The 17,121-nt window shown below is 52.8% G+C and overlaps 1 protein-coding gene across 2 annotated transcripts in view; it reads left to right on the top strand.

Moving 5' to 3' along the window:
• Window positions 1–6,912: 6,912 nt before the first annotated feature.
• EBF2 (EBF transcription factor 2) overlaps window positions 6,913–17,121 on the top strand; it is a 188,056-nt gene continuing 177,847 nt past the window's right edge. The window contains exons 1-5 of one of the 2 annotated variants that reach the window (XM_032332212.1): window positions 6,913–7,618; window positions 10,116–10,272; window positions 11,285–11,348; window positions 11,645–11,700; window positions 12,213–12,286. In XM_032332212.1, the coding sequence (XP_032188103.1) occupies window positions 7,488–7,618; window positions 10,116–10,272; window positions 11,285–11,348; window positions 11,645–11,700; window positions 12,213–12,286 (482 nt within the window). In that variant the 5' untranslated portion in view covers window positions 6,913–7,487. Of the gene's footprint in view, window positions 7,619–9,407; window positions 9,490–10,115; window positions 10,273–11,284; window positions 11,349–11,644; window positions 11,701–12,212; window positions 12,287–17,121 lie in introns of those variants that run through there. The other variant, XM_032332213.1, reaches the window with a different exon arrangement.

Genomic DNA, 17,121 nt, shown 5'->3' with positions numbered 1-17,121 from the left:
GCAGAGACGGTGACCCCGCGCTCCAGGGGTGCCGCGTCTCCCGCGGAGGGTGCTGAGCCGGAAGAGAGGCTCCTGGCTCTCCCTGAACACCGGTCAACTGGTGTCTGTCACACTAGCCGGAAGACCTTTCCAGAGCTCTTTGTGATTTTCTTCAGCTCCCCGGCGATTCCCGCGATCCCTGACGCCTGCCCGTCTGCTGCGGTCCCCACAGCTAACCACACTCGGCTCCTTGCGACAGGCTTGCGACCTGTCAACTGCGGCGCGAAAAGGCAGCGCAGAGCCCCCAAAAGCGAACTCCTAGGGAGTCGCATTCCCTCCGCGGGAAGCCCCACCAGTTGACTGCCGTCCGCGCCCTCTGACACCTGCGAGCACCACACTCCAAAGCACTTCCTTAGATCTAATTCCACCCTAAACCCAATGACGCGGCGCCCACGGCGGGAGCCAGCCCCGTGCCAGGCCAAAGAGCTGTAAAGACAAGTGAGTCCGAATTCTGGTCTCAAGAAGCCCGCAGGCCCGGCAGAGAGAAAAACCACCCGCACAGGAGACTCACGAGACCCAGGGAGGTACAAGAAACACCATCACGCTCATTTTACAGATGCAGACGTTGAAGGCAAACGAGAGTTTCTTGAACACTTACTACGGGCCGGATACTCTCATCTAAACCACTTTCTTACCCCTAAGGCAAGTGTAGCTCTGGAGGCCTAAATATCCCCCATTTTATCCATAAGGAAACTGAGATTCAGAGGAATAACACTCCCATTTCACTGGTTTGGAAACTGAGGCTCAGAGAGACAGATCAAATCCCCAAGACCTCGCCGGTAAATGCACGGCTCTAACCCGGGTCTGCCGACACCAAAGCTGGAAGAGTTTCTCCTTGGTCACGTAGCCGGCCCTGTAGGGACCATTGGAGCGCCCCAGCTTGTCCTGGGTCAGAGCCGAAGTGCGGAGTTACCCGGGCTTCGTGGCCTTTAGTCCAGCGCCCCCTACACGGAGCGCCCGGCATTGCTCAAAACCCCGCTCGAATTGCAGCCTGCCGCTGGGACCGCTCCCACGCGTGAGACCGCCAAGCCTGTGACCCCCTTCGGCTCTCCTTCGGGAAACCAGAATAAATGGAAGTAAGCCGCCCCTTGAAGGGTGGGACGGAGCTGCTCAGCCCGGCGAACTAGCTCTGTGTTCCCAGCGGGTTCTGAGATTTCACAGCCAGCGCCACGTCCCGCACGCCCTGGACCCACCAGCCCCGAAATGAGTGTCTAGTTCCTGGAGGTGAGGAGGTGTAGGGGGTCCCCATCGGACAGAGACGGAGTTCCTAGGCCTTGGGTCGCATTGGAGGAGATTCCACAGTTAAAGTCCTGTTTACGCTTTTGAAGACAACTTGAAAGCATGCGTTTTGCCCAAGTGCTCTTTTTTTCTCGATTTTTCTCTCTTGCCACCTGAAGGGTGTGATGCGGGCGGAGGTGACAGTGATGTTTGTGTGTTGGAAGAAGAGATCTTAATGCCAAATGGAAATTCTAGCTGGTGCGGTATTTGTAGTTGTTACCGCACTCCTCCACTCCCAACTCTGGAGGGGGGAGTTGGGAAGACAAGTGTCTTATGGAGAAGGAAGTTGGATCTGAAAGCCAAGAGTGTGTTTCTTGGGGGCCAGGAGGAAGAAGGGGACCTGGGGAGGATGAGTGGGAGCCTTTTGTCACTCCTCCACTATCCGAGGAGGGTGGTGCCTGCTGGGGGGCTGCGATCCCCTGCGCACAGAGTGCGGAGCGACGGGGCCGGAGTGAGCGCGTGTACATGTGTGTACGTGAGTGTACGTGTGAAATGTGGCGGCGCCCGCCGCGGCGGAGTTGTATGCTCGGCAAAAATATGAATAATCAACACATCGCTCACACCTCCGCCGAGAGCTGGGAGGGAGCTGGGAGGTCCCGAGGGCTTTCCCCAGCCGGCTGGCGGGAGGCGGGGACCACCAGGAAAAGAGGGGGGCATTTCAGAGTGGCTCTTCAGTTATCTTTCGCCTCAACTGAGCTGAGAAACCGAAAAAAGGGAGAGTGGGAAGAAGTCATATTTATACTTTTTCTGTTTAAAGGCCTTATATTGCATGCCAAATGTGGTGTATTGAAGGTGGAAGACTAGCGTGGGTCTTTGTCCCCAGTTTTCCAGTTTATTGGTCGAGAGGCCATCTCCCATCCAATTTTGTACATTTGTAAACTGGGAGCAAATAATCCCACTGCAAATATTGCTGCTGAGTTTAAGGATACTGTGTGGCAGTACCTAGCTCCCAGAAGTGCTGGGTCCAGCCTCCGTTCTCCTGCATCTTACTCTCCGCCTTATCTTGAGTGAAGACCTACTGGACTAGGTCTCTTAATGCTGGTCAATTAGCCCCTCGATTGCTATGCCTTAACTGCTGTGGTGACCGAGATGCCAACGTCTCTGCACATAGGTACATGGAAGGGGTGGCAACCCACCAGTTCACCCCATCACAGCGCCAAGCCCGGGCTTGACGCTCAGGCCACCCCACTCACCCAGGAAGCCAGGCCCCCTGGCTCTCTTGGAGGCTGCACAAAGCACCTCTTTCTCTACAGATCACCTGCCTCCCTACACACACACCTCCTGGGCAGCCATTCCCAAGCAGCCGCAGGCCCAGTTCCAACGCCAGCTCTCCCAACGTCCAAACTCGGCTGCTGCTTCGCAAATTTGTTCTCTTGACCTTTCTGCTTCTTTGCCTGGGTTCGGGCTCTGATGCTTTCTGCACCTGGATAAGAAAATGGGAAGAAAGGGTATTTCAGACAGATGATACTAAGGGAAAGGGAGCAAGCCAGAGAGGGGGAAGAAAAAGTGGAGAGAGGAGGAAGAGGTTTCTGGAGTTGCCAAGTGCTAGGGCAGAGCCAATTCTGGCTCTTTCAGTAGTTTTGGGCAAACTCATTGTAGTGACCCGAGTGGCCTGGGTGCAAGCAGTATCGTGTGTCTATAAAATGTTCTTCCGTGCCACAGCATTTCTGCAGCTGTTCCTGTTGCAGTCCTCTTCACTATGCAAAAACAAATCAAGAAGCGAATATAACTTTTTTACCAAATTGTCCTGAAAGAGAATTGTTCTGCATGGATGGTGGAGTCCTCCTGAAATTTTTGTGGTGCATTTGTGAATACAGTAGTATCTTTCCCCCCTCCCTCTCTAGGGAATTTTTATTTATGAAGCATACAAGTCAAGTTTCTGCAAGACAAATATCTGCGTTGAAATTTGAAGTGCGAGTTAGTAGAGTTGGATAATTTTCTAAAATATCCGCGAAGAATTGTGAGCTAAATATTCGGCAGGATTCTGAGATGGAGAGCAAATCCATTGATTTCTATTCCAGCAAATAAAAAGAAAATGTTCCAACTAAAATAAACAAACAATTTGGAAAAATCACTGAGAGGCTTACTTTTTCCATTTACAAAACCCAGACTGACTGTCCCTATGGATCGAATTCCCTGGGTACCAGCCAGGCTCTGTTCTTTGGGTTGCATAGACCCAGGCGCCTCCGTGAGTGTCTGAGGGGTGTGGGTGAAGGTCAGGTTGCAAGGGAGGGGTGTTTTCACACTTCTGATTTCACCCCAGAGTACTGCCTGACGAGAACGAGGCTTGGTGAACAATTTTCTAAGAAAAATTTCCGAACCTCTGACCCGGAGGAGAGATGCGGCGCCCAGGAGACTGGACCGAACGATATTAGGGGAAATGGGCCTTAAAACCGATCCGGAGGAAATTGAACATACCGCACTAAGGCGCGGATGTGAAACGTGAACGGATAGAAGACTGGGGAGTTCCTGGGGAAGAGTGAACAAAGAAGCGGACGGGGTAAAAGACGGAACACCCCCACCCCCACCTCAATTTTTTGTAAATAAGAGTGTCGTAAAGAATTTTAGTAGTGGTCATTTTAGATTTTTCTCTTGACCCTGGCAAGGGGCAGAACGAAGCTCGCGGGCGGGAGTCGGAGATGCGCGCGCGGGCTCCGCACCCCCGCAGTGCAGTCCTTCCCGGGGCCGCAGCTGCGCCAGCCGGGCCCCCGCGCGGCTCAGAGAAGGATTTCTGTGGCGTGCTCTAAAAGGAGGTTTGTTGGGGGGTAGCCGGCGGCTACAGAGACGAGAGTGACCCTCCAGGAGCAACGGCTCACTTCACCATCAACCAACGCTCCTTCTGCGCGGGTGGCCAACTCTGAGTCCATCCTCCCCCAGACATACACAGAGCTAATTAAACCCAACTCATTTGGCAAGGACGCTCCCTGCTCCCCAAAGGTCAAGGCGCCGCCTCGTTGGGACCAAGGCTTCTTCCCCCTATTCCCTTGTCCCCTCAGCCCTCCTTCCGTGCTAGCCCAGGAACTTCATCTCCGCCCAGAGGGAACTTGGACGCCCGCGGCTCGCAGCCGGTGGGCCCGCGGCAGTACAGGGCTGTTTGCCCGGAGCTCCCAAAGCAGCTCAGTGAGGGCGCCCCTAGCGCAACCGGCTTGGGAGTGGAGGGTGGTGAGGTGCAGCTCCCACTCTTCCCAGGTCAAAGTTCCGGGGTCTCGGCTCTCCCAGGCTACCTCCTTGCTGGGCACGGCGGCCGCAGAACTTCTCTCTGGGAGGTGGGGTGGGGGCGCCCGCGCTGCGCGGCCGTCTGGTTTGGGGCGGGCGGCAGTGAGCCGGTAGAAAGGACCAATTCATTCGCTTCCTGAGGGGCATAATTTGGGTGGCAGCTGTTGCGGGAGAGAAGAGCCAGCGTCCTCGACCCTGGCTCTGCCCTTTAACCCCAGCTACTCCGGACCTGAGGGCCAGGCTGTCTCGCCAGGCTCAGGCCCACGGTTGCCTTGCCGTCCCTCGGACTTTGCTCGGTACCTCTCTAGGGCAGCGTGGAGGTGCAGCAGATCAGAGGCCCCTTGAAAAAAAAATCTCCGGGCTCATGAACACATCTTGAAGAACTCAAGGGCTGTTCCACACTCTCCGCCGCCACCGGAGGCATGGGCTCCGCTTGGCACAGACCGCAGATGAGAATGGGGTGGGTGGTTTAGGTTCAGAGAGATTTAAAAGAGAGCGGGCCAGGGTAGAAGACTCTGAGAGCTTAGTGTTTGCACGGACCGAAGTATCCATAAAGCCTGCCTATAATAGAAAATTGCCAGATTGAAACAGAGTAGAAGTTTCAATCCTACAAATTTCTCTCCCACCCTCCTTCTTTCTATGGACAACTCCTATCTTTGTTTTTACAACAGTCCCGTGCCATATTCTGGCCCCCAGTCTTTTTTCATTGCTCCCTTTTGTCCAACAGGACCAAGCCGGAGCCCTGGGGTCGCAGTGCCACAATCAGCACAACCCAGAGGAGGGGGTTTCACCTTCTCCGCCCCCTAAATTAACTACCCCATCCCTGGCCCCTGGATTTGTACATAAAGGGTTCGCTCACCCTCCCCCATCCCCTCCTCTTTGGTTTTCAAGTGAATATCTGTAATAGAGACCTGCGCATCCTGAGCGCGATCCGCGGGCGCTGTCTAGGGTTGCGGTTTGCCCCTGGGGTAGAGGAGAGGCGCAGACCGGTCCCTCTCTCAAGAGAGCAGCATTTTCTGAAAGTGCGAGCTTCCAGTCCGCTCTGGCAAAGGAGTTGCAAGGCGCTGTGTCCTCTAGCGGCAAACTCTCGCAGTTCATTTCTGAGCGCTCTCCTACACCTAAGGGATCTGGTCGAGAGTCAATTCACGCTCAAATTTGAGTCCTAAAAGGGGGGAAAGTCTCCTGAATGTAATCCAGGCTTTAGCCAAGGCCCTCTCAGTAATGAAGCCGGGAGGCTTGGGCGCAGTCGCTCGAACTGTGGAACAGCTGATTTGTCTCCTCCATGGCAGATGGTCTTTGAGCACAGATTTGCATTCATTGTCTTCAAATCTGTTTTCGCGCTGGTGTTCTAGATTTCAGCAGCAGATCTACGCGCAGATCAGAATACAAAAGGAGAAGCAAGAAAATAACACCCAGCCAGGAGGATTTTTAATAGGCACCGCGAGCTGCCCGGCATAGTTAAAAAGCCGTCTAGGGTTTCAGCTGTTTGGCTGAGCCGCCGCCGCCTCCCGGCCACCAGCCCATGAGCAGCAACGCGGCGACCGCGCGCGGTGGGCAAAGTTTCCGCGATTTCCCCGATGCCTCCCTGCGGCTCCTCTGCTGGCTTCCCGGGGCTTCGGGAACTGGAGTGGGGTGGAATGGGGAGCTCCCGGGACAACGCCGGGAAGCTCTCGCGCTCAGCGAACCACGAGCTGTCAGCAAGCTCTCATCTGCACGGGTGCGACTCTGGCTCGTGTCTGCCCGGGGGTATTTTCCTTAGCTCCTTGACCGTTTTCCGTGACACTCTATTTATTTGAATAGCACTTGAGCCTTGCTTGTCCCCCACCCTGCGGCTTTCATTCATACATCCTCCTCTCTCAACAACCTGTAAACCGCACACGAAATCTGAGTGTCACCACGAAACTCCGGGAGACTTGGGGAGAGCCATTCAGGGCACTGGGTTGCTTTGGGGAACGTTTGCACAAAACATAAGTACATGTGGTCACACTCTCCGCTTCTTCACAAACATGCACACAGATTCAAGTCCCGAGAATAAGAATGAATATGCCTCCCCGCAGGCTACAAAAATTTGCATCTAGTGATGCGATCCACGGAAGCTTCCCGCTCCCGCGGCCAGACTGAGCCGGCACATCCCAACCTGCAGGGCCCGACTATTCGGCTTGATTTGGGGGCCCCAGCCCACGCACGCACACGGGGTTCGGGGAAGGACGCAGCGTCCACAGCTTTCTGTCCCCTTTCACCTCCCGGACTCCCAGCAACGCTGAGCGTGGCGCGCGCCGCCGGAGGACGTCGGCCCGGCCTGCCCAGCGCCGGCCAATCCCGAGCGTCCATGCAAATGAGGCTCCTTATCGGGCCGCGGCTCCGCCTCCCGCGGTGGCGGCCGCGGTAACCCATTCATGGGGCCCGCGCACGGCTGCAGCCCGGTTCCGCGGTGCTCGCAGCCACCGCCTCCTCTCCGCTCCGGGTCTTTCCCTTCCTTTTACAACTGATCCTGTTGGGGATTTTTTTTTTTTTTTCTAAATTCGAGCGGTGGGGAGGAGGAGCAGGGAGGGGGGACCAGGAGGAAGGGGAGCGATTAGGCAGCCATCAATCTCCTCCTGTTTCTCCCAGAACAGGTGATGCTTCTAAATTGTGATCACTTTCTGGAGGCAGCGCTGCAGCTGGAAGGATGCGAGCGACCTAGGACGGAGGCCCTGAGGCGGCAGATCTGAACTTGCGCAGGATAAATAGCAAACTTTAACTACATCAGCCCGCACCTCACGCGCGGAGCAAAGGACGGGTTATCTCTTTTTACCGCCCCCTGCCCCCCCAAGAGAGACTCAAACTTCGGCTCTTGATCCCCTTTCTTGGATTGCTTTGGAGGAGACGTTTTGGTGTTTGGTGACAGCATTGGGAACAGTAGGGACAGTGTTGTAACTCGTATTTTTAAAGCGACAGTAGACCAGACTTTTTAAATGTTTGGGATTCAAGATACTTTAGGAAGAGGACCAGCTCTGAAAGAGAAGTCGCTGGGTGCCGAGATGGATTCGGTCAGGTCCTGGGTCCGGAATGTCGGCGTGGTGGACGCCAATGTCGCGGCGCAGAGGTAATGATACGGCCTCACCATTATTATGTTCTTAAAGTCTTTTCTTCGTTCCCTTTCTCGCTCTCACCGTCTGTCTGTCTGTGTGCCCCCTCTGTCTCCCCCCATCTGTCGTCCTGGCCCTGCGCGCTGGAGCTGGACCTGGGGCAAGCAGGTCGCTGCAATTAGGGGGACACTTACCCCGCAGCCAACACTCGAGTTTCCGAACTGCCTAGGTCGTTTGTGTTTCTCCCCCACTCCTTCCCCACAGACCACTCTTTGGGAAGAAAAATAACAAAGTGGCATCCAACGCCTTGCGGCTCAGCCCTTAGTCCAGCGATGCGGGCCCAGCCGGGAGCTGAGTGCGAGGACGCGAGCTGGCAGCGGCGGCCGCCGGAGAGCCGGGCTTCCCGGCGCCTCCCGGGTTTCGCCACGCCGCTCGCAAGCGCCTCTCCTCCCGCATCTTGCCGGGTGATTCCTGAAGGCCGGAAGCCCCGCGGCCAGATGGCGGCGGCGACGCGAGGAGTGGGAGAGGCCGGAGCCGCTGCCGGGAAGGCAAAGCGGCCGGGAGCTCCGGGGTGGGGGACGGGGTGGGGGCAGGCTGGAGGTCCAGGCGCAGAGATAAAACAGTGGACCAGACCTAAGGAAGAGGGGGTGAGGGGAGACAAGAGATTAAAAAGGGAAGACGAAGGAATAACAGTAGAAAGAGCTGCAGAAGAGGAAGAAAGGCGAGGAGAGGAGACCGGCGGCAAACGCAGGCATCAGCAGCCTTTAGTTTTGCTAGTTACTGAAGTTGACTTTGTTTCTAAGAGTCCGCGTGCTGAGATAGTAAACGCCTTGTCTAGGGTGCCACCCCACGAAGACATTCTGGTCCCTTTCCCTCATCACCACTACTGAGCTGGGATTTATGGTTTCTGCGTCCTTGCCTTCGAAAGACAGCCTTCCTCACACAAACCCCAAAGAGCCTACGAACTTCTTCCCACGACTCCAGCCTTCCTATCCTCTCCCCTGGCCATCTCCCTCTAAGTCCTGACATCACTCAGAGAAATGCCTCCTTTCCCAGACAGGCCACATCTCCAGGTGTCCCGGGTAGAGCGAACCAGCCGCCACCCTCCGAGGAGAGGAGACCCGGGCGGCCGCGGCTCCCTCCCTTCGCCGGGAGCCCGGGGCGCTGCCATCCCCCCACCCCCACCCCAGGCAGACGGCACAAGGCAGAGACGCCTTTCCGCCGAGGTCTGGGGTCTCTTAGAGCTTCCGCCGAGGGAAATCAGGCAGCTTCGCAGACCCGGCTCCGAAGCGCATTTCCTTAGCCAAGCACCTTAAAGACACCTCCCCTACTTTCCTCCTTTACCCGGATCAAATAATTGTTAAACTTGTAATACGCAGCCCGAGTGACGGACTCTAGCCAGAATTCTACGCCATTCAGAAGAGTGAAAGTGCTCGCGCCCTGGGGTAGGAGGCCCAGAGATCCCAGCGCCGCGGGGCAGTCCTGGCCATCTGCGCGCTCGCCTGGGCCCCGAGACTTCTGTTAAATGTGATCTGGCGGCTAGTTTGTCCCCGGCCGCGACAGGTCTGCAGGGAGGTGTGTGCACACATTCAAAACGCTCGAGGGCGCCTCCCGGGTCCTCCAACTTGGGTTTCGCGGTCAGCGGGTTTGGCTGTCGCCGCCAGAAGATGCAGCTTAAGCAGGGATCCCCCTGGCCCCAGGCGAGGACGCTCTCCGCCTCTTAATAACATTTTGCCTTCTCCAAGCGCAGCAGTTCTGGGGGCGGGGTCCCTAGTATCACTTCGTCCGCAGTGGCCCGCGATCCTTGGTCCTGGGGATTCCACTCTGCCACTGTCCCGGGAGCAACTTTTCGGAAGAGCGAGGGAAGCGGGAGGAGAGGCCTCTCCCGGTAGGTTGAGGCTTGGGCTCTGGGTTTTCTGCCCGGCCCCAGGGGGTTCCCCACCCACCAATTTTTGGGAGAGAGCAAGGAAGGTGTAGTGACCGGTAGCAATAGGTCAGTTAGCTCCAATGAAGATGAAGGAAAAGGGTCGCTTCTTCAAAAGTAAGGAGGCATTTATTGCTCTGATCCCAGGGGCCTAGTTCCAAATCCTGATCCAGCTAGGGGCTTTACCTGAGAGTGAGGATAGGGACGGCCCTATGGGGACAAGACTCGGGCTGCCACCTCTGGGGTTGTTTGGGACATTGGTCCGCACTGGGGATCTTTCGGTCTCCAGTAAAGGCCAGACTGTGAGCTGCAGAGCGCTGGGATGCCCCGGAGGTTGGAACAGCCCGTGGTGGCGGTGTACAGGACAGTGGTCCCGTTAAGCCGACCCCTGTGCCCACTGCAATTACTCGAAAGCATTCCCTTTTCTTACATTCAATTGCAAAAAGGTCTGAGGGGCCCAGAACTCTGGACCGGGGACCAGAACCCTTGACAACCCCACCCCCCCGTGGTATTTGTGTGGGCACGTTGGTAATGTGGTGTCTTTCTCTCCTTCCCTCTGTCTGGTGTCCCCCGTGTCTCTTCCTGCTCAGCGGAGTCGCCCTGTCTCGGGCCCACTTTGAGAAGCAGCCTCCCTCCAACTTGAGGAAATCCAACTTCTTTCACTTCGTTCTGGCGCTCTATGACAGGCAGGGGCAGCCGGTGGAGATTGAGCGCACAGCCTTCGTTGATTTTGTGGAGAACGACAAAGTAAGCGAGGGCCCCCTCTTCTCCTCACGGCCTGATAACTACCTCCTTGCACAATACTAAAGATTCCATCTGTCATTCGAGACACCTTTCCACTCATATCATCAGGAATGATAAATCGAGGCTTCTGGCCCCAGCCTCTGAGTCAGTCAATTTCGGGTACCTCCTCGCTGCGGGGGTGCTGGCGGCTGTATGAACCCAGCCTCTGGGTCATTAGCAGAGCCTGCGCATGGACTGACCATGGAGCAAACCCCCTTCAGACCAGAGCATGTCCTTTTCCGGGGTTATTCTATTTTATACACACCTGCCAGCGCCCGCGGAGTGGAGACCTAGAGCCCAGTCTTGACCCGCCTTCCCTATTTTGAGCCCACTTTTCCATTCTCGCTCCCCTGTGCAGTGTCCACGCTGACCCAGGCTTGAGTTTGGGGGCTGGATTCGATCTCAGACGAAATGGACATGTGACAAAAGGAAAGTCTTTTGCCCTCTCTAGGCCTGCGGAGCTTTAGGGCAGAAGCTTCCTGAGGTCCCCCTCGAATTTGGGCCCTGGTCCCTGAGCTTGTGGCCCCAGAGGCTCCAGTCTTGACGGGATAGAGCCAAATGCTGCCATTGCCAATGACAGGTCCCTGCATCTTTCTGCCAAGGGAAGCCTTGGGACTCCTTAAGGAGGGACAGAGACCCGTTGGGTTGGGAGGGGCGGGTTTAAAGGCATCCTTGGTGGAGTGTCCTATTGTCAGCTCCTGGGGGGCTTCGTCACACTTCTGAGGACATTTTTAAGGGGGAGGGACAGAGGGGTGGCCCAGGGTCAAGTGGCCAGAGCCATAGCAAGTTTCAGAGGTTGGCCCAGGGCAGATGCTAGTGCCCTTTGACCTGGGGCTGGGCAGGGGGTTGTTCAAAGCTGAGGAGTGAGCGGCAGGAAAGGCGGTGGGAGGCCGTGCGGGGCGAGCTCTCTAGTTTTTCCTTCACTGGGTGGGGGGTGCTGGAAGGCAAGGGACTCGAACATTGCTTGTCTTTTCAGGAACAAGGCAACGAGAAGACCAACAACGGCACCCACTATAAGTTACAGCTCCTCTACAGCAATGGTAAGCGCATAGCGTTGGCGGTGCCTGCTCATTTCTCTTGCTAGGAGGGCGACTGACCACGTCGCAGTCGCTTGCAGTCAGCCTCCAGACAGGGGAACGCAGGGCTGCAGGAGGCTCAGGCAGGGACAGAGGCGAGTGCGTCGTCTTTGCTCCCAGGACCGCACAGCCCAAGTGCTTGCAGGAATTCGGGAGCCGGGGGCTGCTGCCTGGACTTCCATCCCCCGGAGCAGGGACTGGTTTGGGTGCTGCCAGCAGCTCCGTGGCCCTTACCTCTTGCCCCCAACCCTCCCCCACAGGCGTCCGCACGGAGCAGGACCTATACGTCAGGCTCATCGACTCAGTCACCAAGCAGGTGAGCCGGCACTGGTCTCCTTTACTCTCGGGCACCCCTGACCCCCCAGCACCGCACCTTCCCTCCCCCGCCCCCCTCCCCCGACCTCTGCCTACCTCCCCACGATTGCCTGGGTCGGACTTCACATGCCTCTCCACATCAACTAGCACCTTGTCCAACCTGGAGAGCCATTTTTTTCCCATTCTCCCCACCGTGTCCTCTTTCTTTCTGGTTGGGGTTGGGGATAGGAGAGCAAAGGGGTGAAGAGAGGAAGCAATTGGTGGGAGATCCCATCCTCCCAAACGTTCCCTTTTGCAGGAAATATGTCCTCACTAGGGCAAACTTCTCTATTATTCTTTCGCTTGAATTAATCAGGCCACAGCTCAGGTTCTGTGCTAACTCCTAATGAAGTAGTGGGCAGAGGGGGAAACATCAGTTCTGTGCTCGTTCTGAAGTCCCCTTTCCTTTGTCTCTCCATGGCCCTCCTGTGTTCTCTTCCTGCCTCCCCACAAACTCCCCACACTCCTTTGCAGCCCATAGCTTACGAGGGACAAAATAAGAATCCAGAAATGTGCCGCGTTCTCCTGACCCATGAAGTGATGTGCAGGTAAGTGTCTCTTTTTCCTGCGGGCTTTGCTGGAAAGCGGGACAGGTGAGCCGCGCTGGCTGGCTTGCGTGCCTCCCAGCCATTGACTTTCAGGAGTGGTGGCTCCACGGGATGGAGGCCTTACCCCGGGGGGCTGATCTGCCAGAACTCCCCCTTAAAGGCCAGATTCTTAGAGCATATCCCTTAGGACTCCAAAAGGAAACTAAGAACCACTCAGGATTTTAAAGCCCGGCATCTCAGGAGTTTCCTCCGTTATGAGGAATGTCTCTGTTGTCCCGAGGTCAGTGGTAGCGCAGGGAGGGGCCGGGCAGCTCCCGGCCAAGTTTGGGGTTGCAGACTTTGGGACTCTACCCGAGGTCCGCACGGCTAGGTTCCAGCCTGTTCTGCACGCTCCTGGTAGATTTCCAGGAGGGGCTACTTGTGGAATATGGAGTCAAAGCACTGGAACAGACTTGCAGTCTGGGAGAGGAACTACCCGAGGGTGAATCCCCCCAACCCCAACCACAGTGGCACATTTCTGTGATGCCGAAGGGTTTCCTTCCTCGGGGGATGTCGCTTCTCCGAAGATTTCCCTTGTCAGGGGAGTTTCTGAGGTCAGGAGAAACTACTGGAGAGAAAGAGCAGTCCCGTTGACCACTAGTGGGAGAAGCGGGGAGACGACCTCATTACAGGGGTCCAGAGCAACAGTTGGATTCTGAGCATCAAGTTGTGAGCGGTGTAGTCTCCAGATCCCTGCATTTTCCCCCATCTTCTTTCCGGAGACCAATCGTTCCATTTAAGTCCCTTCTTCTGCTTGACTAGAAGAGAATTAAAAATTAGAAGAAATTCATCCACACACTTAATTATCCATCCTTTGAACAAACTTTTAAGTACTGGGGACCCACCACAGCAAAAGAGAAACGGAAACTCTGGAAAGAGGTGGCTATTTGACTATAAACATTTAAATGTCAAGGTCATACACGTTTTTCTTCCTCCCAAATCTCGGATTGAAGAGAAAAGCCTGTTCTTCCTTACTCTGCTGTTGTCCCAGTGAACGTCCACCAGCTCCAGACTTGCTAGTTTTGGATAATTGCGGGCCATCTGATTTAGTTTGGACTGTTTTATGGGCAGCTCCCAGCTGCCTGGACTCCCTCCCAACCCAGTCAGAAAGAAACCATAACAATCAGCCATGTTTGTTTTGGTTTTGACCAAGTATTAGAAAAACAAACTTTGCCAAATGCAAAGTTCAATTCTGCTCGTGGCCTCAGCGGAGGAGAATGGCGTTTCCCTGCCTGAGTAACTGGGAGAGGCCATGGGTAATGGAGTGAGCAGATAGCCACTCCATTATCCCAGGGTCCCTGATAGATTCCTTCAAAAAGGAAATGCAATTCCAAGAAGAGCTTGCATGTAATACCTGAGATTAAATGGAACACTTTGATTTGGTTGGGTAACTGAAGGACTTTTTTTTTTTTTATCCCTCTTTATACTTTTAAATGTCTTTGTTTGGAGAGATTATCTTCTTAAAAGAAAGGAAAACAAACCCCCAAACTGGCCCATTGTCTGACAAATTATACCTATCACTTTAAATAACACTCGCACGCCCCATCCAGCTGTAGTTAAGGCTGACATTTTTATTTTTAAGCCCAATCAAATCCTCCTCATTTTATGCTGTTTAAGTAACAGCATCAATTTTTAAAGCCTCTAGTTTAGTCTGCATTAGTAACACAATATAAAAATTTAATGTACTGTAACTTCTCTGCGTCTGAGACCTGGGAAGACGTTCTGTGATTTTCTTCCCCAAACTAGAATTTAAAACAAATATTAATTATGGATAAATAAATGATCCGTTGGATGAGTACTGTGTATGGGGTGTGTGTGTGTTGTGTGTGTGTGTGTTTTGTGTGTGTGTGTGTGTGTTTTGGGAGATAGTTGGGGTGATGGCAAATATTGGATGTAATCAGAGGGGAAGATCTCAATTTGTCAGTTAGAGCTGGTTGATTGTCCAGTAAGTGGAAAAAAGTTCCTTCTCCCACATTTTAGGGGCCAGGGAGAGCAGCCAGTGATTGAAGGATGAATCAGATGAGCTGTTCTGAGGGGTTATTTCCTACTCTTCGTTCCCTTTGGTCTTGGGCATACCTGAAAATTTCCTTGAATGGTTTTATGTTCTGTAATCCTTAGGAAAAGAAAAAAAAAAAAAGCTCATAAATTGGCATTGAACTTTCAGAGAGAACAAAATAAATCTCTTTAGGAATAACTTTTTCTCCCTTTCCCAGTTGTCTCTGCTCCTCTCTTCCCTGCTTTAGTTCATTTTGCCAATTATTAGCAAGGAGAGATCTAGTTGTTATGTTGCTGCCAGCCAGCCCTGTGCCCTCAATGCTCAGAGGGTTAAAAGATATTATAATTTGAACAGAAGTCGTCTCAAGGCCTACAGCTGGCTAATAACAGAGCTGTATTGAGCGCGAGCAAACCCCACAGCTGTGACTTTTCGCCACAAGGCGCAGGCTAGACAGGGTCCTAATCAGATGGGCCAGCCGGGCAGTGGGGCCAGTGTCTTTACCGGCCAGATGGTGTGAATTTAGACACTTTTGTTATGCAATCGCAGGGAGGAGTTGGGGAGAAGAAAACAAAACAAAAGCCACCATGCTGTGCGCTTATTTGAGTTTGAAATTAGAGACAGATTTTTGAAAGTTGAGGCTTGAATTTTAAAAACGATTTTGGAGGGGAAAGGGCACATTCGCTTGTCTTGAACAGGAGTTTGACGGACTGGACACCCTGTGTCCAAGGCTGGGGCTTTTTTTCTTCTTCAGCCATCCTTTGGCCCCCTTTCTTCTTCCTTTTGGAAAAATGCAGGTAAGATTCAGGACTGGGATGCGATTTTCCATAGTCCCCCAGCCTCATCACCAACTTGGTTTATTTTTTCTCTTTCCCTCTCTAGAGACTCTGTGAGCTGGGGAGGACCAGAGAGTCCTGTAGCATTTGAGGGAAAAGGTTGAGAGCGTTTCAGGGAAAAGGTTCTCTGAGTTAAGAATTAGAATAAAATAAATCAAACACGGCCAAACTGCGGAGTGGAGGACCAACCTGCGTTTTCATTCATTAGGGAGAAAAAGCCCTTCTGAGCCTCTCTGTGGTAGTTAGGAACACAGTCAACCTAGTGCCAAGTTCAGTTTCCTCTTCTCTTTGTTTATTTTCCCCCTTCCTTTCCTATTTTACAGTCTTGAAATCTTCTGATTTAAGGAAACACCAGGAACATCAGACCTAGAGCATTGCTGGTTGGAAGATAACCCTATAAAGCCTTTTCACTAAAGTAGCTGAACCTGAAGTTGGTTGCACAGGCTTTGTCTCTACAGCAAAGGGAGAGGAGAATGGAGTTTGTTATCTGAGTAATTCAGGGCCCCAGTCCTTCTCATCCACCAAACACATATCTGATCCCAGCACGATTGTTTGCAGACTGGGGGTTCATGAATGTCCTCCACTTTCCACTTCCCCTTGCTTATGTTAATATTACTGGCATGAGGATGGAATGTCATTTAAGAAACCAGATTTAAACAAAAAAGTAACTAAGACTTCTTAATGAGAACTTTTTTTTTTTTTTTTTTAAAGAAAGGAAAAGAAGTAGTTTTGCCTCACCCTGAGAAATTTTGAGAGGGGCTCAGATGGAGCACATGCAGTCCATTCCTATTATTTTTATTCTTTTACTATTATAGCCTGGACCAAGTAAGTATCTCCTACATCTCTTCTGTGCTATTAACATTAGAGATTGTACTTAAATATGTTACCATTGGAACATGAAAGATTGAGTCCTAAGGTTTCTCTGCATTGTTCCTTGAATATCATTTCCTTCTTCTATGAGAGGCACCAGGCTTCCATTTTTATCTGTTTTTCTATTCCTTCGGAGAAAATCCCCATGGAAAGCAGCTGAATTCAGCTCAGCAATTCTGCAAACTTACTCGGCCTCTTCAGAATCATTCCTTCTCAAACTAAACAGATTGGCACAACCTGACAGTCCGTGCTCTTGTAATTAAATTGTACTGGTGTCGCACACATATTTGGGTTAGATTGACATACTACTGATGTCAAAGGGGAGTCTAGCTAGAAGGTCTTTAGGTAACAAGCATGCCTGGACTTCTGAAATTGTGTTGCTAAGAAAAAAAAGCTTTGCCTGAGCTACAGAGGTATTCTGCTGACATCAGCAACAGAAGTAGGGAGAGGTAGGTGAGGGGAGTGGGTGGTGGTAGGGAGTTGGGAAGAGAGACAAGGGCTTGGGGAGGTGGGAAAGCAGCTGGCCAGCATTTTTATTGGTGTTAATCTTGGGATGGATTGAAATTTTAAAAGTTAAGACCCAATATAATTTCAAAGGCAAAATATTATTTCAGAGAGTCCCCAGTGGCAAGCTCTGGTATTTAAGAACATTGAGACAGTTTTTCTTTTACTTCCTTCTAATTTGATTAAATTTCTTAAAACCTCCTAGCGCTCATTTGGTGAAACTTGTTTAGCACTTCTCCAGTCTATCTTGCTCTTGGAGAAAGGTAGAGTAAGTCGCCAGGTAATCCCACATACCCTTCTAGGAGTGAACTTGAAAAGTTTTACAAAGACTTCTTTATTCGTTTGTTTGTTTTTTTAATTCTGTGGAGGACCAGAGAGGGCAAGTGGACTGGAGGGAGCCACAAAGCAAACTGTGTCTGGACTGGTGGTAGGCCTCAGAGTCCCTGTTGCCTTGTGGTCTTGCTCTTTGCCTTGTTTTGTCATCACTTCCAAAGAGGGCTTGGGGATCTCACTGCCTCACTGCTTCCGAAACAAAGAAGGGCCTCTGGAGATAATCTAGTCCAGTACTTTAATTTTATATATAAGGTTGGCAA

Source organism: Mustela erminea, chromosome 2 (genome assembly GCF_009829155.1).
Source record: "Mustela erminea isolate mMusErm1 chromosome 2, mMusErm1.Pri, whole genome shotgun sequence".
Classification (NCBI taxonomy): Eukaryota; Metazoa; Chordata; class Mammalia; order Carnivora; family Mustelidae; genus Mustela; species Mustela erminea.
The sequence above is the reverse complement of the archived record's forward strand: the minus strand, read 5'-3'. Positions and strand labels throughout refer to the sequence as shown.